Source organism: Mobula birostris, chromosome 23, assembly GCF_030028105.1.
Source record: "Mobula birostris isolate sMobBir1 chromosome 23, sMobBir1.hap1, whole genome shotgun sequence".
NCBI lineage: Eukaryota > Metazoa > Chordata > Chondrichthyes > Myliobatiformes > Myliobatidae > Mobula > Mobula birostris.
Window position 1 is genome coordinate 5,478,330 of NC_092392.1, and position 25,614 is coordinate 5,503,943.

At 38.8% G+C, this 25,614-nt stretch overlaps 2 protein-coding genes across 6 annotated transcripts in view; one reads left to right on the plus strand and one right to left on the minus strand.

Moving 5' to 3' along the window:
- The window catches only part of cep41 (centrosomal protein 41), a 69,630-nt gene extending 54,190 nt beyond the window's left edge, over positions 1-15,440 (plus strand). For 2 of the 5 annotated variants that reach the window (XM_072241399.1, XM_072241397.1), the window contains exons 9-12: positions 6,466-6,580; positions 9,105-9,320; positions 12,113-12,157; positions 12,590-15,440. In XM_072241399.1, the coding sequence (XP_072097500.1) occupies positions 6,466-6,580; positions 9,105-9,320; positions 12,113-12,157; positions 12,590-12,717 (504 nt within the window). In that variant the 3' untranslated portion in view covers positions 12,718-15,440. The remainder of the gene's footprint in view (positions 1-6,465; positions 6,581-9,104; positions 9,321-12,112; positions 12,158-12,589) is intronic. The other 3 variants (XM_072241398.1, XM_072241400.1, XM_072241401.1) reach the window with 3 other exon arrangements.
- A 3,022-nt stretch (positions 15,441-18,462) lies between these two features.
- The window catches only part of LOC140186975 (carboxypeptidase A1-like), a 46,862-nt gene continuing 39,710 nt past the window's right edge, over positions 18,463-25,614 (minus strand). The window contains exons 8-11 of the mRNA XM_072241839.1: positions 24,667-24,757; positions 22,033-22,232; positions 19,719-19,803; positions 18,463-18,715 (exon numbers count right to left, since the gene is read on the minus strand). Of these exons, the coding sequence (XP_072097940.1) occupies positions 18,528-18,715; positions 19,719-19,803; positions 22,033-22,232; positions 24,667-24,757 (564 nt within the window). The 3' untranslated portion in view covers positions 18,463-18,527. The remainder of the gene's footprint in view (positions 18,716-19,718; positions 19,804-22,032; positions 22,233-24,666; positions 24,758-25,614) is intronic.

Here is a 25,614-nt window from a genome sequence, read left to right on the forward strand (position 1 = left end):
AAAGCCATAGTGGCCAGGCCTCTGACACTGAGTCTGGCTCTGACTTGGAGGGAAAGTGGGGAGAAGAGGAGATCAATGGTGATTGGGGATTCAGTGGTTAGGGGAATATTATGGACTCCTGGACAGTATATTTTGTCACAGGTGTCAAGGTCTGATATCTTGGATCGAAGCCAATACCGTTCTTAAGAATGCCAACAGCATTCTTTAAAGAGTGAGCAGTCAGAAGTCATGGCACACATTGTTTTTCTGAGCTATGTCTTTGATACCAATGAGGCCCTGAAGAGTGGAGGTGTAAAGTTTGGCAGGAAGCCAGAAGGCAGAGTCTCAAGAGTAGTAATCTCTGTATTGTTGCATATTCCATGTGTCATTGAGGGTAAAAATTGGAAGACATGACTGAAGAGTTGGTGCAGGAGGTGGAGTTTCAGATTTGTGGATCATCTGGGTTTCTCCTTTGGAAGGTATGACCTGTACAAAAGGGACGGCTTATACCTGAGCTCAAAAGAGTGCAATGTCTTTTGCTAGGTTTGCTAGAGCTATTGGGTTGGGTTGAAACCAGACTGGCAGAGGAATGGGAACCTGAGTGTTAGATCAGATGATGGGGCATTTAGTGTAGAGGCAATGTGCAGAGAGACTGCTAGGCAGTGGATAGTCAGTTGGATGGGTTGAAATGTTTAATGCGAGAAGTATAAACATAGAAAACCTACAACACAATACAGGCCTTTTGGCCCACACAATGCTGTGCCGAACATGTACTTACTTTAGAGATTAACTAGGGTTACCCATAGCCCTCTGTTTTTCTAAGCTCTGTGTATCTATCCAGGAGCCTCTTAAAAGACCCTATTGTATCTGCCTCTACCATAGTCACTGTCAGCCCATTCCACACACTCACCTCTCTTTGCGTTTTTAAAAAAACAGTAACAACTTACCCCTGACATCCTCTATGTACCTACTTCCAAGCACCTTAAAACACGTGTTTAGCCATTTCAGCCCTGGAAAACGCCCCTGACTATCCACATGATCAATGCCTCTCATCATTTTCTATACCTCTATCAGGTTACCTCTCATTGTCCGTTACTCCAAGGGGAAAAGGCCAAGTTCACTCAACCTATTCTCGTAAGGCATGCTCCCCAATCCAGGCAACATCCTTGTAAATCTCCTCTGCAACCTTTCTACAGTTTCCACATCCTTCTTGCAGTGAGGTGACCAGAACTGAGCACAGTACTCCAAGTGGGATCTGACCAGGATTCTATACAGCTGTAGCATTACCTCTTGGCTCTTGAACTCAATCCCACGGTTGATGAAGGCCAATGCACTGTATGCCTTCTTAACCACAGAGTCAACCTGTGCGGCAGCTTTGAGTGTCCTATGGACATGGACCCCAAGATCCCTCTGATCCTCCACACTGCCAAGAGTCTTACCATTAATACTATATTCTGCTATTGTATTTGACCTATCAAAATGAACAGCCTCACATTTATCTGGGCTGAACTCCATCTGCCACTTCTCAGCCCAGTTTTGCATCCTATTGATGTCCCACTGTAACTTCTAACAGCCCTCTACACTATTCACAACACCTGCAACCTTTGTGTCATCAGCAAATTTACTAACCTATCCCTCCACTTCCTCATCCAGGTCATTTATAGAAATCACGAAGAGAAGGGGTCCCAGAACAGATCCCTGAGGCACACCACTGTTCACCAACCTCCATGCAGAATATGACCTGTCTACAACACTCTTTGCCTTCTGTGGGCAAGTCAATTCTGAACCCACAAAGCAATGTCCCCTTGGATCTCATACCTCCTTACTTTCTCAATAAGCCTTGCATGGGGTACCTTATCAAATGCCTTGTTGAAATCCATATACACTACATCTACTGCTCTACCTTCATCAATGTGTTTAGCCACATCTTCAAAAAGTTCAATCAGGCTCGTAAGGCACAACCTGCCTTTGACAAAGCCATGCTGACTATTCCTAGTCATATTATGCCTCTCCAAATGTTCATAAATCTACCTCTCAGGATCTACTCCGTCAACTTACCAACCATTGAAGTAAGACTCACTGGTCTATAATTTCCTGGGCTATCTCTACTCTGTTTCTTGAAAAAGGGAACAAAATCTGCAAACCTCCAATCCTCCAGAACCTCTCCTATCCCCATTGATGATGCAAAGATCATCACCAGAGGCTCAGCAATTTCCTCCCTTTCCTCCCACAGTAGCCTGGAGTATATCTCGTCCGGTCCCGGTGACTTATCCAACTTGATGTTTTCCAAAAGCTCTAGTACTTCCTCTTTCTTAATGTCTATATGCTCAAGCATTTCGATCCGCTGTAAGTCAACCCTAAGGTAAGGTCCTTTTCCGTAGTGAATACTAAGGCAAAGTATTCGTTAAGTACCTCTGCTATTCCTCCAGTTCCGTACACTCTTTTCCACTGTCACACTTGATTGGTCCTATTCTCTCATGTCTTATCCTCTTGCTCTTCACATACTTGTAGAATGCCTTGGGGTTTTCCTTAATCCTGCTCACCAAGGCCTTCTCATGGCCCTTTCTGGCTCTCCTAATTTCATTCTTAAGCTCTTTCCTAAGGTGATGAACTTTGAGCATGGATCAGTAGAGGGAATTATTAAGTTGTGGCCATTCCAGAAACAGCTGTTGTAAGGGCAAGATTGGCTGCTTGATGCTTTGTGATTTCTATATTTCAAAAGGGATAGGGAGTGAGGTTGAATTTGAGGTGGGGGGGAGGTGTTGACATTGCTAATCAGGGATAGTATCACAGCTGCAGAAAGGGAGGATATTGTAGAGGGTTAGTCTACTGAGTCAGTGTGGGTGGAAGTCAGAAACAGGAAGGGAGTAATTACTCTCTTCAGAGTATTCAATGGTCTTCCCAATAGCAACAGGAACACTAGGGATCAGATAAGTAGGCATATTTTGAAAAGGTGCAAAAATAACTGAGTTGTTGCCACGGGTGACCCTCAATTTCCCTAATATTGATTGAGACTCCCTTTGTGCAAAAGGTTTAAATGGCATAGAATTTGTTTGGTGTGTCCAAGAAGGATTCCTGGCATGGTATGTGGAAAGGCCATTCTAGAACCAGTTCTAGTTAACGAACCTAGTCAGGCAACATCTCTTGATGGGAAAGCATTTCAGAGACACCTTGACCTATAGCATTGGGCAAGGATAGGTGCAGATGGTATGGAAAAGTATTTAATTGGGGGATGACTAATTACTTTGGCATTAGGCAGGAATTTGGGAGCGTAAATTAGGAACAGATGCATGGAGCTGTGGATATGTTTGTCCCATTGAGACAGGAAAAGGTTAGTAGAAATGAAGGAACCATGGTTGACAAGAGAGGTCAAACATTTGATTATGAAGACACGCAGTCCTCTTTTATTGTCATTTAGTAATGCATGCATTAAGGAATGATACATTATTTCCTCCGTTGTGATATCACAAAACACAGGACAAACCAAGATTGAAAAAACTGACAAAACCACATAATTATAACATACAGTTACAACAGTGCACAATACTATAACTTGATGAAGAAGTCTGTGAGCACAGTAAAGTTCAAAGTTTCTCAAATGTCCCACATCTCACACAGACGGGAGAAGGAAGAAAAACTCTCCCTGCCATGCTGACCACAATCCGACTCTGAGTCATCCGAAAACTTCGAGCTCTGATCAGCTCTCCGACGTCGAGTACTGAGTGCCATCTCTGTCCAAACGATTCGACCTCCTTACTCGGTCGCCAAAAGCAGGCAAGGCCGGGGTTTTTGAGGCCTACCCTCTGAAAGATTCACGATCACACAGTAACGACAGCGGCCTCTGAAAGATTCACGACCACACAGTAACGACAGCGGCGAACGGGTGTTTCAGAAATTTCTCCAGATGTTCCTCTGTGCTTTCACGTCCATTCTCCATCAAATCAGAATTGTCCACGGCCCCTATTTAACAGACACGATATCATTTAGACAAGGGAAGAAGCATACTTAAGGTTTAGAAAACAAAACTTGGACAGATCTCTTGAGTTTTGGTAGTGAGTTAAGGAGCTTAAGAAGGGGCTTAGAGCTAGAAAAGACATAAGGTCATGGTAAGTATGGTTTTAAAAAATAAAACCAAGGTGTGTTACAGTAAGTGAAGAACAAGAGGATGACTAGAGTGAAGGTAAAACTGCTCGGGGATAAAGGGGAGTTGGAAGAGGCAAGGGAGGTTCTTAATGAATGCTTTGCCTCATTGTTCACCAGTAAAAAGATCCTTGATAAATGTGAGGTCAGCATAGAGCAGGCTAATGTCCTGGAACATGTCACGGTTAAGAAAAATGATGTATTGGAGCTTTTGGAAAAACATTAGGATAGGTAAGTAAGACATTTGATAATCCTTCCCATGGAAGTTATGGGACATGGGATCCATGGAAACGTAACTGCATGAATTTGGAATTAGCTAACCCACTGAAGGAGAGGATGGTAATATATGGTGTGTATTCTGCCTGGAAGTCAGTGATTAGCAGTGTTATGCAGGGATTTGTTTGGGGACCCTGGTCTTTGTGATTTTTATATAAATGAGTTGGATAAGGAAGTGGAAGGTTGGGTTATTAATTTGCAAATGATTCAAAGATTGGTGTTGTTGGGGCTAGTGTAGAAGTTTGTTGTAGATTATGATGAGGCATAAGTAGGATCCAGAGTTGGACTGAGAAGTAGCGGATGGAGTTTAATCTGGAATAATGCAAAGTGAGACACTTTGGAAGGTCAAATGATGGCAGAGTACAAGGATAATGGCAGGATTCTCGTCAGTGTGAAGGAACAGGGGGAACAAGGACCTTGAGGTCCAAGTCCATGGTGTTTTGGCCTTAATTAGTTGGGGGATGTCAGAGGCAGACTTTTGGTGGTAAGTGACTGGAATGCATCGCCAGGTGTGTCAGTTGATGCTGATACTTTATGGACATTTAAGAGATTCATAGATGGGTGGATGGATGAAAGAAAAATGGAGGGCCATGGTCTATGTAGGAGGGAAAGGTTAGATTGATCGTGGTGTAAGGTAAAGGGTTGGCAGCATCATTGGCTAAAGTTCTTGTATTGCTCTATTTTCTGTATTTTCTTCCTTGATGAAGATTAAGTTGGAAATACTTCAGTGCTGTGTCAAGCCATCTTATTTATGATAAAAGTCTTCACAGTACCACTGATTTAATATGAAGGCACCATCTATGGGTAACTGTGTACTGTTGACAAATGACATTTTGTTTGTTATTTCTAAAGATTAAACAACTCGTGATTCAAAATAGCGAGATTAAACACAGCAGATGTCTTTCTCCTCCATCCCTATTTTAAGAAGATGACCATTTACTGCACCTTTTGCACATTATTCATCTCTTGCAGGTATTGAATGAGATTCCAAATCTGTACTCATAAACCCAGGAACAAAGTCTTGCATTTATATTAATTAGAATAAAATTAAGTTTGCCTAAATAGTTTCATTTAAAATCATTATAGCCAAGCAAAGTTCACTTCATTAAAAGGCACTGAGCTGCCCACCAAGAGGAATGTAAAATGTTCCTTTGTGAAAGGGCAAGGTATATTCTATGTTGTCTAACTTGTTCTTTCTCCTTTCTTTGGCAATCAGTCACCATTAGTATTCTATCTGGACTTTAATTCTGTGCCAGTTCTAACATTTGAGGTATAATGTTCCGTTTCATTATCTAAACCCATCCCATGAATAACAAAAGTATTTAATTCTTGTATCTGTTATCTTACCATTTATTTCTTTGGTACCAAATTCTGATCTTGAATCCCGACCTTAGCAAACAGAAGGAATTTTGCAGTGGTCTTTGTCTGTAAGTAAAACCATTCTGAATATTATTAGCAAGATATGAGCAGTTTCGTACTGCAGGCCAACATCACTTTGATATTTATTCTACTTCAAATTGCAAAATGTTACAATCCTCACCTTGACAAGTGTACTGTAATATATTCTTCACCTCAACAAATTAAGATACGTCAATTCTCTACCAGATGGTTGCAACATTTAGAATTTTAAAAATTCTTTGTGTTTTATCATACAATGCTGTATCATTTTGCTACTGATGTATGTAATTTAATGAAATGTAAATAAGTATTGTCAGTGTTGAGGTAGTTAACAATTTTGGAATTCAAACAGCAATGTTGGGCTAATGATTCCTGCAGGAGAAGAAATTTTTAGCAGAAATCTTGGCAGTATGCCATCTGGTATCATAGAATGCTTGACTAAATCAAATTCAAAAGTCTATGGTTCTTGGGGAGGGGAAGGTGAAGCTAGTGAGATTTGATAGAGCATAATATATGAACAGTACCTTTACTACACATCTTGTTTTCCCCCTTAAGCTTCCACTCTTTCTCCCTGACCACCCTCACATTCACTTTGCAACATAACTAATTCAATCAGTTGTTATGTTTATTTTAATGATGAATCAGTTTCAGAGCCTTAATGACTGCATTTAGAAAAACACACCTGGGAAGATCATTCTACTTTACGACGAAGATGAGCGAATAGCTAGTCAGGCTGCCACAACATTATGTGAGAGAGGCTTTGAGAATCTATTTATGCTGTCAGGAGGTAAGTCTGGAATTTCTAGCACCTTTTCTCCCTCATGATGTAATGGAGCTCTTAAATATTAACAATGCGAGGCATTATTGTATATATTATGTACATAGGCACCAAAGTTAAATGTCACATATATTGCTGCTTAAAATTGACCCATAAAATACAAGTTATTTATTAAATTATATGCATTGGCTAAGTAAGTAATAGGTAAGCTTCTCATTGCACAGTGACTGAAAACTCCTCCAATTCCTCTGGGCTTATCCCATCTGCTTGCACTAAATTCTTTCAGTGAAATGTGACCCTATCGGGAGAGAGTTGCAAACCAAAGTGAATGAATAAAGCTTAACTTTGTGAATTTTTCAGTCATTTGCTTTGAAGAATGGTGATAGGTTTTAGCTCATAAATTTATTTATTGGTATACAGCGTGGAATAGACCCTTCCAGACCTGCAAGTCGCACTGCCTAGCAACCTCCAATTTAACCCTAGACTAATCATGGGACAATTTACAATGACTAATTAATCTGCCAACCAGTACATCTTTGGAATGTGGGAGGAAAGTGGAGCACCTGGAGGAAACTCGCGAGTTCACAAGGAGAACGTACTAACTCCTTACGGACATCGGTGGGAATTGAACCTGGGTCATTGATACTGTAAAGCATTGTGCTAACCACTACACTATTGTGCAGCCTATCACTCATTAAAACAAGATATGTATGTGCATCTTGTACATTATCAAACTATTAGAGTTAGAAACTATTTCATGTGATGTGAGAAACTGAAAAACAGACCAGAAAGACCAACAATAGTAGTGGGTGGGAGTGCTCAAAGATGTAAATTATAACATTTTTCGAAAAATGTTTCTAGAGTAGGTTACATGGTCAGCACAACATTTTGGGCTGAAGGGCCTGTAATGTGCTATAGATTTCTATGTTCTAGCATATACTGTGGATAAAAGGGAATTAGTAGATGCACTATTAGTAGATGAGCTTTTCAAAAAACATTTGATAGCTTCTACATCAAAGGTTGTGGAAAATAAAAGCTCATACTGCAGGAAATAATATTGCTGTGGATAGAAGATTAGCTGGTGACTGAGTAGTTTTAGAAACATATAAAACCTACAGCACAATACAGGCCCTTCTGCCCACAAAGCTGTGCCAAACATGTGCTTACCTTAGAACTATCTAGGCTTACCCATAGCCCTCTAATTTTTTAAGCTCCATGTATCCATCCGGGAGGTTTTTCTCTGTTAGGCAAGATAATAAATGATGTACCACAGGGATTGTTACTGGGGCCTCAAGTTATGACTTGGATGAAGTGACCAGAAGTATGGTTGCTATCTTACTGTCGCAGATCTGGTTCCTGAGCTAGTTATGAAAATAAATTACAAAGTAGACAGGGTTAAGTGAAAAGCAAAGATCTGAAATGTGGGAAAATATGAAATGCAGTGGATTCCAGTTAATCAGGGCAGCTGCTTATGCAGTGGATTCCAGTTAATCAGGGCAGCTGCTTATGCAGTGGATTCCAGTTAATCAGAGCAGCTGCTTCTGCAGTGGATTCCAGTTAATCAGGGCAGCTGCTTATGCAGTGGATTCCAGTTAATCAGGGCAGCTGCTTATGCAGTGGATTCCAGTTAATCAGAGCAGCTGCTTATTCGGTGCAACTCTGCAGATTTTAAAAAAACTAAAACTAATCAAGAAAATATTCATTTATTTGGGAGCAGGAGACTGTTGCCGAACAGTTTCTAACGTTAGTTACATGCACTTGCGTGGCCATTAGACAATGAAAGGTTTTTAAATAGCGTCAGTTCCGTGTATTTGTGTTCAAAAAGCAGTGATTTTTGAAACTGATAGTTGGAGAGAAATAAGCAGAAAGACAATTCAGAACTGTTTTGCTCACTGCAATTTCAAGTAATCAGGCTAGGAGATGCCAGAAATGGCTAGGAGTGAAAATGAAACTATTTCATTACTTCAGGTTAGGAACTGTGAAGAATTTGGAGGATGCAATCATCGAAAGCTTTGTATGAAAATAGTCCATTATCTACATAGGTGTCAGTGCTAATTTTGTTCTTTTACAGTCAATCGAAAGAACAGAGCAGCGTGTACTGGAGGAATTCCTCTGATAACTATTAGGGACTGATACAGTTTTATAGTACTGTAGTAGTATCAATAATGTTCTCAACTGTTTTATATTTCATTTAAATGCATAACTTGTTACTCAGTTAAATGGTAGTTTTCTTTTTTAAACCCTTTTAACTATTTCCATGAAACTTTTGCTAATTAGGGTAACCACCTAATTGGGCCAAAATTTACTTGTTCCAATTAGCCAGAATCCACTGTAGTTGAATTTGGCCAAAAAAAAACCGACACATGTTATCTAAATATTTGAGATCTGAGATGAAAATAAACTTGCGGCTTGATTTGAAAAGCATGGTAGATAGATAGATCAAATAATTAGGAAGAAACTATCGGGATGTTGTTATTGATTTACTTTGTGCATTCTCACTTTTAGTTTAGTCTTAATGTTGATACCTTATTAGGACTGAAAGTCGTTGCCCAGATGTTCCCACAAGGACTAACCACTGGATCCATTCCACCATCGTGTCGACCTCCATTTGTCCCAACACCTCATCAGAGGCGATCAATAGCTCAAGATCCAACACTCCCAGCAGAGGATAAGTTCCGGTTCACTGAAGATGATTTAAACAAGATTCGATATAGCTTGGATGAGATCCTGGTACCGGCCAGTAAGTATAGTAAGTCATAGAAAGTAATGATAAATTAATGAATGTCATGTAGAGTCTTTAGAAGAGGGGGAATTACTTAAGCAAAAGTAGACCTAGGCCTTTTAGAAGTCAAGAACTTTAGAAGTTATGAACAAATGATAAAAGTGCTTCCTTCTGCAAAAGCAGGGGTTCCCGTTCTGGGGTCCACGGACCGTTTGCTCAATAGTAGGGGTCCTTGGCATAAAAAAGGTTGGGAACTTCTTTGCAAAAGGAATATTGATGATTTATCAATTATTAATATTAAATCTGACTTTGATTAATTTTTTCTTAGCCAAAGATATTGTGGGATAGAGCGACAGTTCAGAGAATGGCTATGATCTTATTCAGTGCATAAAGCATTGTATTAGGTATTTTAAGTAATCTAGAGATGATTTAAAGTGTACGGGAGGATCTGTGTAGATTTTGGAGCGCCACTGGGGCCTAAAGTCCACCTCACTGAGACAGGTTAAATAAGGGATGTGAGGATACGTGTTTTTTTTGGTATTAGGGGTGGGGGGGCTATGAAATCCGAAAAATTCTGAGTTCCGAAATGCAACTGGCCCCAAGGATTTTGGATAAGGAATTGTGGACCTGTAGTTGTTACTCCAGATCCGATGCAGCACAAAAAAACACAAGATAAAAAATGCAATAATTTTTTTTTAAAACACACAATAAATATAAATACATAAGATATCTTGTATACATTGTATGCCCATAAGGTGACGCACGTCATAAGGGTGTCTGTACATAAGGTAACAGGTGACTTGTAACTCTGACAGGAAATGATAAGGTAGTGTTGGTGGTGTGTGATAGTGGGTGCAGGTATTGATCAGCCTTACTGCTTGGGGAAAGTAACTGTTTCTGAGTCTGGGCCTGGCGTGGGTGCCGTAGCTTGCTCCCTGATGGGAGTTGGACAAGTGGTCTATGAGCAGGGTGGCGGGGGGGTAATCCTTCATGATATTGCTGGTCTTTCTCCAGCACCTTTCTGTATCTGTGACTTTGATGGCGGGTAGGCTGGTGCCGGCTATGTTGACCACCCGTTGCAGAGCCTTCCTGTCTGCCATAGTGCAGCTTCCATACCATGCAGTGATGTTAGGATGCTCTCTACTGCGCATCTGTCCTGGTGTGCGTGGTCCAGATCTCTTCAACCTCCTCAGAAACCAGAGTTTATTGGGAAGCTTTCTTGAATGTGTACAATATGTTCTGGGACCACAAAAGGTTGTGCAAGTTGTACACTTCCAGGAGTTTGAAACTTCTCGCAATTTCCACTGCCTATGTAAAGAGGGGTTTGAGTGATATGAGTTCTCCTGAGGTTGATAACCCTCTCCTTTGTTTTGTTGATATTGAGGAAGAGTTATTTGCCTGTCACCAGGCCTCAAACTCTTCCAACACCTCTCTGTATTTGTGGGTGATAAGCCTGTCAAGTCGCTGACAAACTTGACAATGTGATTACTCAGGTTTTTGGCCATTAGATAACATTTCATTCAGTTTTTAATTCAAGAGCTTTCCATTTGACTTCCCGTTTCATTCCTCATCAAATAGTCTCCTTTACCCCGGGTTCCTCCTAGTTGTATTCTATGCTGCTGAACTCTTGTCAGCATAGTTCAGAAGCAGAAAAGCCAACCAAGAAGTGGTTTTCTCCTGGTTCCACTACCATCCTCCCCCAACTGATTAAGAAGGTAGATTGCATATCGGCCTTCATTGCAACGGGATTCACACACAGAGATGTCTTTCTACATTTGTACCAGGCCTTGGTAGCACTGCACCTTGAATTTTGGTCTACTATATTGGAGCTAGCTGTAAACTTATTATCAAGCCTCCAAATCATTAATAAAGATGCAAATAATGAAGGACACAGCTGTTAATTTCTTCAGCATACTACTGGTCACAGATGTACAATCTAAAATACAACCCTCTACCACTGTTCTCTAGTCCCTACCACCAAGTCAATTTTGTATCTAATTGGAAAACGCTCCCTAGTTCCCATCTGTTCTAACAGTCAGAACCAGTTTACCATGTGAGGCTGTGCTAAAGTGCATGTGGATAATACCTATTGCTCTTGTAAATTCTCATGCTCATCTCTTCAAAACACATAATCAAATTCATGAGGCATGATTTTCCATTCAGAAAGCCATGCTGACAATTCCTATCAGCCTTATCCTTTTCAGTAACTTTCCCACCACTGATGTAACATTCGTCAACCTGTATTTCTCTGGCTTATTCCTGCTGCACTTCTTAAATAAAGGCACAACATTAGCTATCTAGTCTTTACCCTGCCTGTGACTAATGAAGATACAAAAATCTCTGCCAGGACCTCAGCAATCTTCTCCCTTGCTTCCCATGAATCCTAGAATACACCTGGTTGGGCCTCAGGAATTTATTCACTGTTTGTTTCAAGAGCTCCAACACCATTACCTCCATAATATCAATGTGCACCAGAATATCACTGTTTCCTTTCTTGAATTCACTAGTGTCCCTTTCCAACTCCACAGTACATACAGATGAGTAAATGTAGTCACTATTTTAAAGTATGAAAGGCCTGTTTATGATGTGAATAACAAGCCTCCCATAAGTGAACAGCTGTATATTTTATTAATGATATTTAAAGGATCTCTGAGTATTGATATCTATTACGCCACTTATTAGGATAATAAGGGGCAAGTTTAACGTTTTACCCTAGACAACCTGCTTAACAGCACAACACTCCTTTAACTGCATTGGAATGTCAAATTAGGTTTTGCTCGCCATGTTCTAACATTGTATTTGTGCTCTGTCCTTGTCAGAGGAGACAGCAGCTACCAGTCGTATCAGACACCACAAAAATGCTGGTAAATAGAGCTTGCTTCTAATCTTGCACCTCTGTTTAAGACTTGTTCTGCTTTTTCTGAACTTGTAAGACTTTTTAAAACTTCAGTGAACTTTCAAGTGATGACATGTCTGGCAATAGCTTTGATCACTTGTTTTTGAAGTTTTGTTTTAGAAACCATTAGAAGGGATAAAAAGACACCTATTGTGCACAGATCAAACTAATCCCAGTCTATTCTTTCTCCATAAATTAACTATTTCCTACAGATAATATTGCACCAGAAGTGACTTTCCAGTTATTATTTAACATTCACTCCACTTACTACAACACTGTGGATATGCTATTGTATAAGACTAATATTTGATTGTGTTGTATATTCTGGGCTGTACAATTTCACACTACTTTATAACAAGTGGGAATATTGTAATTCATGCTCGTTTTCTCTTTTTGTTAGGCAACTACAGTCACCTTTCATCATCAAGAACACGGCTGAAGACATCTGCCAGCCATGCGTCCTCTCTTGCTGGCTCCATTAGTGCCCGATCACGGACAAGCAGCATCCAAAGCAAGCCATGGAAATAAGAGAAAGAATATCACTTCTGTTTTAAGCCTGATTTATTTTTTTTTACTGTGCTTTACATGTCAGCTGCTGTTGTGCTGAGGGCCTATGGAAATGTGCATCATTGACATTCAGTTACAAAAATGTAACTGATGCATTATATGTTAATAGACACTGTTGATTGCAATAGCAAACAAGTTGTAGAAAGTAAAAGCTTTGTTATATTTAATATCATCTTAAATTAAAGTGCATATTTTTAACTTTATATCTTTCAACTCCAACCAAAAGGATTGGAGTAGAAGCGCCATTGTAGAATAATTTCTCATCCTGTCTTACAAAGCATCAAGACCTTGAATACACAATAGATTCTCAATTTTGCCGCTTTCTGGTATAAATTTTAATATGGAAGCTATGTACTTTGCACACAACAACCCTTCCCATTACAAGTGCTGTATTTTCCCCACCATGGCTGTAAACGAAGAATGTTCTCCATATTGTTCCTTGTGCTATTTTGAATCATTGGTTCTAAGAGTTATTCACTTCTCCTGCACCCTCCCCCACTGCCACAACTAAATAATGTAAGAATACATGATATGCCACTAAAATTACATATGACCAATCCTAGTGTTGTGCTTTGAAAAACTTTTTATTTTTACGGGGTGTGGGGGAGTCCTTGTGAATCTCATTGCTCAATTATTTTTGCCTCTGAGGAATGTGCATAATATCTCTACCTATGACCCTGTACTTATTTTATTCTGATTCCCTTGCCTATGTCCCTGTCAATGTGGCAATCTACGTTTGTATTTGCGTATAATAAACAGACTAGTTTATTTAACCCACAGGGTTTCTTCACTAATGTTTAAAATTAGTTTGATATTATAAGCACATGGACGCATGTTACATACCTTTTTTAAAACTATTGTTTGGAAACATCTGGATAAAATGCTGATGCAGTTGTGTAATCACTATGAATGTACCATTTGCTGCACTTCTCTGCAGATGTTTCAATGAAATGAAGTTGAGGCAAGTCTGTGATGGGTTATTATTTATCTTGTCTGAATATACACAAGTTGCTGCTTTTAAAAGCAAAATAAATGTAGTTTTAAAATTCAACCTTCAGGTGCCTCAATTTTAGAAGATTTTTAGTAGCACAATATACTGAATAAATTACAGTTGCTGGTATACTCCTACCTGCTATCCCAGCCTCACTTTCTTCTGAGATTTTTTTTTTACTTGAATATACTATATGCTCTACAGTGAAATTATATGCATGTTCTTTCTCTGTGCTACCTGAATTTGGTGCTGGAAGGCTAGCACCGAGAAGGCAGTTTTCCTTCCTGCGTGCTTGTTTTCAGTAGATCAGCCATTATTTAGCAATTCTGGTTAAAGGTGTGGAAAAGGCAGATGTGCACAGGAAATATGCAAGTGTACCAGTACTGGTAGATTTATAGGCCATGAATCAAAGTTGTATTTTTCTAGCTGGCATTGGTCTTTTTTAGTCATGTACTGACTCATTGCCATAACAAAAGTTTAGAAAATGCTAATTTTTTTTTCTATTTCTTAAGTATAATTGCAGTTACTAGTAGTTATGTTCAGTGGAAATGAATAGTCAGAAGACAAAGTCAGGGATGTGATCCCCTCAATGATTGACAAAACTAGCACATGGTATTGAAATGAGAAGAGAATTTCAAAGCAAGAACCCATTCTGTAATGATTATAGGGTCCAAAGGTGTTATCACCAAATCTTGTAGAACCAGGACACTGAAAACTGTTGTCCATATTGAGCACCGATGATGTACGCGCACAAAGTCTTACATCTGTTCTAAGGAATATTGTTTTGCCAGCTGTACTGGCCTTGCCTTACCCACTATAGTGTACAGCAAACACTACAGATCAGCAATCAAATCTAGGAACAATCTTAAACTGAATTTTAATCAATTATGCTTTCTTTTTGTGCTACTACCTTCATCTTTCCAGTAATGCAAATGTTTTTCAAAGGATATAATAGCGTACAATGTTTTTAATCCATTTATGGTATATTGGATATGGAGGCAAGAACAGTGTCTATTACTAATCTCTTCTTGACCAGATGAAGGGACTTTCCGGATTTTGACTTGGTATTGAAGTAATGGTAATATATTTCTAAATCTTGATGCAAGTGTTTTGTTAGGGAATTCTAGTCTTTTCTCTATTTGCCTGCTGCCCAGTTAGATGGCAAAAGTCACAGGTTCAAGAGAAACCATTCTAAAACATTCTTGTGGAACATCTTGTAAATCATCAGTACTGTCATGTTGGTGGTGGATGGAATGTATGTTTAACTTGCTGAGTAATGTATCAAATAAGTGGGCCTCTTTGTCCTGGGCAGTGAGTCTTGATTATTGTTAAAACTGTAATCATACAGGAAAAGGATGAATAACTTCTGATACTTTTACCATTTACACCCACTGAGAGTGTGGATTATACTGTATGTTAAATCTCCCTTTAATCATCAAAAGAAAGTAACATCACGACAGTACTTCAGTATGAGTTTGTCAATTATCTGGGTTGTACTTTGTCAAGAGGCTGTTCCACCCTAATACTCAAAATGTTGTTCAGAATCTGACCATATAGTCATATAATGGATATTTTAAAAAATGCACAGTTTACTTTTAGACGAACATGGTATCTTTTGTATTTTGTTCTAACGTATTCACTCACAGGTTGGGTGAAAGCCAGCTGGGTGATTGAGACTTGTGGCACAATTGATCAAGTGCTGTTAGCTTTAGTTTTAAAGTAAGAATCTGTATATTTTTAAATAAAACATGTGTTTTACATTTTGAACAAAAATGTGCATGGCCAGTGAACAAACTTTTTATCTTTTAAGTTTTTTTTTAAATGTCCTAGCCAACTAACTTCAGAGTTATCGCCTCCATTAGGAGAACCAGATGGTCCATTGCCAAAGGGTGATTTATTCACTTGGCTCAGTAAGGAAATTCAATTTGGTGTGGTATTGAGGCAGCCGATCTCTCCTGTGTGCTGTTATTTGTGCTATACTTGACTTGCATAATCCAAGCCAGAGACCATTTTTTTTAAATGAAAAAAACATCCAGAAAATATGGCTAAGTGTGTACAGTGTTAATGTGGAAGTTTGATCAATGTAGCCACATTGGAATAGAGGTATGGTTTTGTCGCTCCAATATTTATGCTGGTTCTTGTAACTTAGTGAGCATTCAAAATAGTGTTTTTGGTTGTTGAGTTGGCTTATTTTTGTTCTGAAACAGACTGAAAAGTAGATAAGATGAGCAAAGTGTCAAGTGAATAGAAATTTCAGTTAATATAAAACATAGAATGTGCTAATAGTGGAGATTAATGGAATCTCGGATGCCACATGTGCAGTAAATGTTTGCATCTTCAGAAACTTCAGCTCAAAGTCGTTAGCTTGGAATCAGACCTTCAGACATGAAAGGGAGAGTTGCCTGGACAATTTGTTTAAAGAGGCAGTCACAATCCTTAGATTAGGCGATACCCTGGATCGGCACCATGGTGAAGGCTAAAGAGTGGTGCTTGAGTCAGTCACAAGAGTACCTTGGATACATTGATAGGGAGGGTTCAGCCTTTGAAACTTTCGAAAGATAGGATAGAAACACAGAAAACCTACAGCACGGTACAGGCCCTTTGGCCCACAAAACTGTGCCAGAATTGTCCTTACCTTAGAACTACCTAGGCCTACCCATAGCCCTCTATTTTTCTATGCTCCATGTATCTATCCAGGAGTCTCTCAAAAGACCCTATCATTACCTCCGCCGCTGGCAGCCCATTCCACGCACTCACCACTCTCTGCGTTTTTTAAAAAAACACCTGCCCCTGACATCTCCTCTGCACCTACTTCTAAGCACCTTAAAACTGTGCCCTGTTGTGCTAGCCATCTCAGCCCTGGGGAAAAACCCTCTGAGTCTGAGAGTTAAGTGTTCCTTAAAGAGTTTCCTTATCTTTTATAAATATGCACCAAAGCTTATAATTACATGTTTACATTTGTCATACATGAGGTACAATAACAAGATTAATATTAATAAATTTTAAACAGGTTTTCTAAAATGCTTCATTTATATCAATCTGTATCTGTTACTAATTGTAAAACAATGTATATATCTAAATAAGCAACAGGACTCATCCTTTTTACTTAAAGTCCTGAATTATTGTTACTGATCCATTAATTAATAATAACCTCTGCTCAAAATTTCCATGGTACAAGAGAATTTTTTAGAAGATTATTGCCTATTTGTGCACTCGTGCTCAAAAAAGGTTCACCATCTCTGACTGTGATGATTTTCCAAAATTCCTTAAGTCTCGAACAGCCCGAACAGATTGGAAGGGAACAAATGTAATTCTGCATTTAAAGGCAGAGAAAAAAAAATGTGTGAAACCATGAAAGCAGATCAGTTATCCTGACATTGGAAGGTAATAAAATGGCATACTCCATTATTAAGAGCACTTAAATCATATCATGATTAGGCAGAGACAGCAATGAAAAACAAATTTCATTTAACAACTATCTCGAAGATGCAACCAACATGGCAGAAAAACAAAATCCAGTGGTTGTGCCGTACCTGGGTTTTCAGAAGGCATTTGATTAGAAAGTAGCAGCTCGTGGGGTTAGAGGTAATGTATCACTGGATAGAATATTGGTTAAAGATGAGAAGAGTGTGTAACCAGGTTACTGTAGGAAGAGTACAGAGCCTCACCTATTCATAATTACCGTTAACAAGTTATTTGAAATGGTGAAAGGTAACAAAACCAAATTTACTAATGAGAAAATAATATTTATAAGATGGGACAATAAAGTAGTATTTGGAATAGAAGGTTATTCACTTTAGTAGAAAGAATACCTTTTTAAACAGATGAGAGCCTAGCAAATATTGAAATCAAGAGGGAGCAATGTATGCTGGCTTGAGAGATGCATGAAATAACTGCAGATATGACAAGAAATCCAAAAGACCTACAAAGGAATTTGAGTATAGGGAATGGCAGGTTGGCTGAGATTATTCGGGTGTTTGGTGAGGTGACATTTGGAGTAATCAGTATCAAGGTAGCATTTGACCTATACACATTAGAGCTCAGAAGATTGAGATGATGTCACTAATTGATTCAGAGACTGATTGATGCCTGATTTTCTTCAGATGGAAACTAGAATTAAGGGATTGTTTGTTCAATATGAGAAGTGACTTTATAAAAAAAACTAGTATTTTGAAATTCTTTGTCTTGGATTGCTGTGGGAACCCAATTGAGTTTATTCAGATCTGAATTCTCTTGGTGCCCAAAAATATAAGGATTGGATGTGAAAGTGTCACTTCCACAAAGAAGATAAGCAGTGTGAAACTTCTGTTTTCTCATTTATTACAACAGCAGTTTGTGTCAGTGTAAAACAAAACCCCCTCTTAGGAATTTGAGAGGCTATATTGTAATTTTATATGATTCCTCTGATGCCAACTCTGATTAAAAAAACATTGTCTTTCTGGAGGAATGTTGTATCATTTTTAATGCATGCATTTCTATATGACAATAAACGAAAACTGAACTGATTGTGCACAGAGACTAAGATTCCAGAGGCAACATATCACCCTTGACTCTAAATTGTGGCTTTGTAAATAAAGATAACATGGACTAGATGTACATATGGCTTAAAAATGTGAATATTGACTTGTATATAGAATAAAGTTTCAATCAAGATTTTGTGATTGTTTACTGAGTGTGAATCATAGCAAAGAATAGTCATAAAAATAATAATCTGTATTTTTATTCAGTAAGACAAAATCAATTTTGATGCATGAGATCCTTGGTGTTGCAATATTTGTATTTAATAGGGATGTTGACTGGCATATTTGAAAATGTCCATCAATGCCAGATAGGTTTCTTCAGCTGTTGGAAGAATCTGATTGGCTGGTAAAAGGAAACCATGACGACCAGTGTCACGCAACTCAAAGCAGAAAGCGTACTTGATACCATAATCATAGGCCCAGTCAATGGAGGAACCACTGGTTTGATCTAATGGAGAAAAAAAAGTACTTGTATTTAAATATCACATGACTGAAAATTGTTCTAACAGAACTGTTAGTATTGTGACGTATATGCCCGGATGACCAGGATACTGGTTTATATTTTTGATATCTGGTTATCATTGTTAAATGTCTTGGTGTGGAACAGAAGAATTGATAAAATCCAGTATTTTCCTAAAAGTAAATATGGGGAGGAGGTGGGGGCTTCAGATGGAATGCTGGTGGTATGTTGGAATTGGAGGAAAACTTGGGTTGGTCTTGTATGCTTTCTTAAAAATAATGGTTTTAGGATGGTATAATGCGATTAACCTCTCTTAGTAATTGATAACCTTGGATGCTTTTATGGATGCCCTTTTGCAGAAAGCTATCTAAAATAGGAGTCAGGAACTAATCATGACTTATTTTTTTCCAGGAGCACACACAAAATGTAGGTAGTGTACCTCTCCATAGATGCTGCCTGCCTTACTGAGTTCTTCCAGCATTTTGTTTGTGTTCATGATTTGCAGCATCTGTTCTTCATTTATCTCCCCCCCCACCCGTCCCCCGTCTAAGACATGTTAAAAAGAATAGGTTTCCTTTAACACTTGAGAGACGGAGTTGCCGCTTTCCATGTCCTGTGAAATAGAATGGGAATGCATTGTGAATGGTGAGTGCATTTATGTTTTTTAATTATTTCAGTACAATGTGCACAAGAACTAGTTCTATAGTCAATGCCAGTATATATTCATGACTTTGTAAAGGAGCTTCTTCCCCTCCATCACCTGATTTCTGAACGGTCCATCAACCCAGGAACCCAGCCTCGTTACTCATCTTGTGTACTATTTATTGTAACTTACAACAAATTTTACGTTTTGCACTGTACTGCTGCTACCAAGTTGGCACAAATGAAAAAGACTGAAAACCACTATTAAGAAATTTTATGCAAAGACCACAATAGATTCAAACTTCCTAAATTTGATTACATTCGTTCTTGTCTGCCAACATATACTTACAGATTGTTGTGATAGTGGGTCCATATCTGTACTGGGTGCCATACAGTGATGTCAAAGAATTTGTGGATATCTTGCTAAGAGCCATCTGCAGAATCAAATAGAACTTTTGCTATTTAAACAGGACATGCAAGTGAACATGCAACACATGTTGGTACACAAGTACTACTACTCCCAATCTCTCTTTGGATGAAACAAAATTCCAATTAACTACCTCTAACATGTATCCTCAATAACATTAATGAACTACCCTTTGCACAGAAAACAAAGTATTTCTCCAAATGGTAAATTATGATACATTTTTTTGCTTTCATTCATAACTTTTCAGTGGAATTAATTAACTCTTGTAGTTGGCTGATTGGGAAGATTATTCTCTGATCACAAGGCATTAGTGATATCATAAAATTGACTGTTTTTTGGTCATTGTGATGACAATGACCTGGCATATTTGTGGTGTTCAAGGTCATTGTGTGAACTGGAGTATTGCATTATGGTCGCAGCGATACAACAGGTACAGGCCGAATAGAGACAGCAGGGCCCAGGCCTGAAAGCAAAGAACGAGCTGATGTTTGGTCAATTTAAGCGCAGGGCCAGATTGAAAAGGTCAGGGCATCAGGCTGGAGGTAAGGGACAGTCTGGTGTTCAGTTTGCTGCTCCATGAAGTTTACTTGTCTCAAGTGAACTGAGGCTGTGGCCTGCAATTAACAAGTTCTTGGGCCGACTGCAGCAATGATCTGGCTTGGTGACTATGGAGTCATTGTCTGTGAACTTAAGTTCTGAGTGTTACTTGTTTACTTTTTATTGTTTGCATGAATTGTTTTTTTCACACATTGGGTGTGTGTTAGTCTTTTTTTAATAGATTCTATTGGATTACTTTGTTTTGTAGCTGCTTGTAAGAAGACGAATCTCAAGGTTATATATAGTATACATACTTTGGTAATCAATGTACTTTGAACATGTTATACCTAGTGGATCCTGAACTGTCCTAGTGAGTCTATTTTCTAATTAACACCGAGAAAACTTAGCATTGTCAATAATCCCTCCCATCTGTCCAACAATCTCTTTGACCCACTACCATCAGGCATGAGGTACTGTAGCATTAGAACAAGGACTGTTAGGATGAGAAACAGCTTTCTCCCCCAGGCCTTGAAACTACTGAATTCCCTGCACCCACCCAAGCCTCATCACATATGAAGTGCTAGTAGTGTTATGCTATTTACTTTTTAACTTGTGTTGTAAGTGCACCTTATTATATGTGAATTTATTTGTGGTAATATTACTTTGTGTTATGTTTGAGTTTTATGTCGTGTACCCTGTCCAGAGAAATGTTCTTTCATTTGGTGGTATACTTGTATATGTGTGTATATATATATGTTCATACATGTTCATATATGTGGTATACATGTTCAGGTCAGGTCACTCGTCTGAGTGCTACATGTAACCCACTACTACCTGTCGCATGGTTGGGTGGTCGGCTTGCCTTGTGAGGAGGGTGGCTAGACATCCTGCAGGACGAAAAACAAGACCTGTCAAAGGGCGGATGAACCCTCTCGTAGGGTCAACGGCCATCTAGCAAACACATGCCGTGAAGCATGGAAAGGGCATCCCTTGCATCAAAGCTTGCTCTGGCCAATTACTGCAACAGAACTTCCCCCAGCCGTCTTGGACCCCACCATGCTGCTGGATCCGGGAGGGGATGTCAAGAGGGTGGGTCTGGACCTGTGCAATCCCCTGCTCACCTAAAATCCATTCACGCACACGCTGTTCCCTTCAAACTGAAAGGAACAGCGTGCATCATCCTATGGGATGGATAGCCAGAGAGAGAGATGTATATGGCTGAATGACAATAAACTTGAACTTGAACTAACTTTTTGTTACACTTCAAAGTAATTAAATGAGGGAAGCCTATTTGCAAACACATTTACCACATTTCATTATTAGCTTCACAATTATTCCTATCTAATACATCACCATTAAAAAAAATTCTTCCTTTTACAGTGATTTTAAATCATTCAAGCACTTCTTAATGTGTAACAGGGTCTATCGTCATTAATTGTTCATTTGATTATTTGTACATTAAGTTAGTGAATATCAATTGAATGTCACTCAGCTGTGTGGTACAAAGTTTCATTACCATCTATTTTATATGCAATTTAATATTTGTCTGTCCATAAAAAGGCACATCACCCATATAGAACCCATATAGGACTAAATGTCAACATTAATTAACCAAAGGCACATGGAGCACTGTAGATAGCCACCAGTGTCACCTGGGGCCAAGAAGTGTGCTGCTTCTATAGAACAAACCATGACTTACCAGCTCGTCGTAGTCCTTTGGTTTCACTGTGGTGTAACCATAAGGCAATAGTAAAAGCTGGGAATAGCTATGAACATCAATGAAGACTTTGAAATTTCCATGGTTTTTGACAAAGTCAACAATGGCTTTGACTTCCTTTTCAGAATTGACAAATGGCCCATAATACGTGGCTGAGCAAGGAAATCCACTGGCTCCAGATCCTGTTAATTAAAACAAACAGTTATGCTTTTCAAAAAGCAAAAATAAAATGTCAGATATATGAGATTTAACATAAAAACAGAAAATGTTGGAAACACGAAACAAGCATAAAGAAGCAATTAACATTTCAGATTGATTTCCTTTCATCAGAACCATAATATGTTAGGAAGAGGTTGTTTAAAATGTAAAGATGTGCGACGATGGAAGTGTCTGTGATAGTGGAGAAGCAAGAAAAAGGAACTATGAATTATAGTAAGGTAGTGTGGACTGAGGTGGCTAGTAAAACCTTGTTATTGTATAGGATAAGTGAGGAAGTAAAAAAAAAAATAGGTAGTCTTGATATAATGCCTGTCTCCATAAGATTGATTGATTAGGGAACACTATTTGTATTACATGGGCAGAAATAGTTATAATGTCATTTAGTGAACACATCAGTCTGATTTCATTTAATCAGAACCATGATAAGTTACAAAGTGGTTCTTTAAAATGCAAAAAAGTGGCTCCACTATATTAAGACACCAATGTCTCTGAAGAACGTAGGCTGCTTGTTTTACCATGGGAGGCCATTTAACAGAGTTACTTTGGAAACTGACAGGCAATCACTTCTATCACAACCATGCTCTGTACAACAGCCTTTAGAATTTTTAGCTTGCGGTAGCAAAATAAGTTTATAGTCATTAATGTTTTTAATAGCTATGTTGATGTGGTTTCCTGCACTCAGATTGAAATCAAAACGTCATCACCTTTGCTGTCAATTTCTATCAGTTTCACATCACCAATAACTGAGTCTTGCCTTTTTCACTTTCTCTATCTCCAGTCTTGGGTGATAGTTTTAGGACCAATATCATTGCAAGCACAGAGTCTCACAGTTATCAAAGTTCGAAGTAAATTTATTATCAAAATACCACCATTATCAACCACTATTATTGAATATCAAATACTGTTACCATACAACTGTGCTGTTCCAAACAGCACTATATGAGGTCATTCTTACCCTCGGCCATTAGGCTCTATAATGAGTCAGCCTACAGCCGGGGAAGTGATGACCCCTTCCCATTAGACTGTTTGAGGCAACTTATTTTTTATTCTTTCTTATTTCTCTTCTAATATTTGTATATGTGTATATCTGTGCACTTGTAATGCAACTGTGACACTGTAATTTCCTTTGGGATCAATAAAGTATTTATCCATCTAAACCTCTCACCCATCATCCTGTAAGCATTCCATTCCATCAAGTGTGCTTTGATGACAAGTACTTTTCCATAAGCTTGGCTTAACTTCCATCCTGGTCAAGGATGTTTGTCTCATTTCCCACACTTCTGCTTTCACCCTCTCTCCTCCCTCACACCTTGGATTCCCCAGTCCTCAAATTCCACCCCACTAGTCACCAAAGTAAATGGTTCATCCTGCATCCTGTCACTTCCACCTGACACATCCTCCCCTCCCATACCCTTTCAGCATTCTGAATAAACCATTCCATCCATGACTCTCTGGTTTAACTTGAGTTTTTCTTGCTGCTGGCATAATGTAGTTTCATTTGGATGGGTTTGGGTATGTTATGTTATTGAACATGAAAATCATAGACATGCTGTACATATTCTACAACTTCTGCTTTTTAAAATGTGTAATATTTAGGCAGAAGTCCAAGGCAAATAACGTTTAAGACCAAGAGTCACGGATGGCACAGTGCTGGCTTCATCTGTCAGTGGTCTGTGCCAAGGTTACATCTGGAACAATTCTCCAGGGTCACGCATATCCATGAGCTACTGGTGCACATTTTATCCCACCTCATGACCTTTACCAGTTTTGGGACAAGAATCAATAACCATTCCTTCAATAAAAGCTTGGTAGCGACAATGTACCAGACCATGGTAAATGGTTTTGTGTGGTGTGGTGTTGTTTTGGGTTTACATATTGATAATAAGCTACTAGGTCCATTCTGTCCTTAAACCTTTTTGCTCACTTGCTTGTTGCTTATATACCTCCATCATATTCAAGTCTGAGCTGAACACTCTCATTGGATCACAGAATTGAATTTTACTAAAATACAAATAAATCTCCATTAGAATTTGAAAATTATTATTGCAGCCTCTATATCATTTTTTGTTTGACTTGAAACAATGAGCTTTGGCCTGGTCAGGTCTTTGTTAAGGGGTGTAACTGCTATTTCCCTCCATGGAATTCAGGTTGCACAGAACTGGTTTCTTACACTCACAGTCCTTGATCTGCGCACCATGAATTAACTCAAAATGAGGCAGAGTAGGCTGGTTGTTACACATTATACAATTTCCCTGTAATTCTTTCAATTCTGTGATATACTGAACACCTGCAGAAAGAATATAGATGCAATGAAATCTAGCTACTTTATTTTGGATTATCCTGGATTTGCAGTTTCATAATGTAGATTCTACATCAGGATATACCACGTAATCTTACCTCCAAAATTGGCATCAAAATTCCTGTTTGGGTCAACTCCAACACAAGTATTCCCAGAATACCTTGACCTAGTTTTACGCCATAAACGGTTCTGTTAAAAAAAAATTTACATCAATAGAACCTGCCTCTAAAATAGAAATCTTTCCACCATATCTATTAATCCTCAGAAATTCATTAGCATTTTACAGATTTTTCCCCAATCACTTTTCAGGGCCAAGGCTATTGTCTGATTCAATTACTTTCTCCTGATCCATTTTGTCTTACTAGTACCGGTATCCCACTCCATAGACTGTGTATCTCGCCTTAGTTAGTAAAACAACAGCCTTACCCTTAAATTTTGCTGTTTGCCTGGTAACTTATTCCACTAATTTTTGTAATAGTTTTGGTTGACAAAGTTGTGATTTGTTTCCATTTTTACTCTTCTTTTCCCACTCACTTTCCCCCAGCTTTTTTGAGCCTTAGTAGTCCACATCATTGTTGATCTGTTAACAGAAGATGACCCCTAGGAAACACTGGCCCATGCCTACTCAAAATTAGAGGAGGTAGCTTTGGATAGTGTTGAGAACTTCAGGTCCATGCATTGGAAGTCCAACAACAAAGTGGAAAGAGTGCAAGTGCACTACCAACTAACACCACTTCCTTGAGTCCTCATATCCCATCTGCGAAAAAGTCTACAGTTCCTCAGGAGGTCAGAATTACTGGGTCAACCACATTCGGTCCCTAACATTCCATTTATCTGGAAAGGCTGGGAATAGGAGCCTTGGAGTAACTGGATTTGGAGATGCCCAAGGCATGAAGAGGGTTCAGTAACTGAAGGAGAGTCTGAAACAGAGAATATTGAGGAAGTGAACATAGGTGGATTTCATGGGATTGGAAGTTCTGTAATGCATTGCATGCAAGACTAAAACAATCTGGTTCAGCCCGAGATGGCAACCAGGCAGGGAGAAA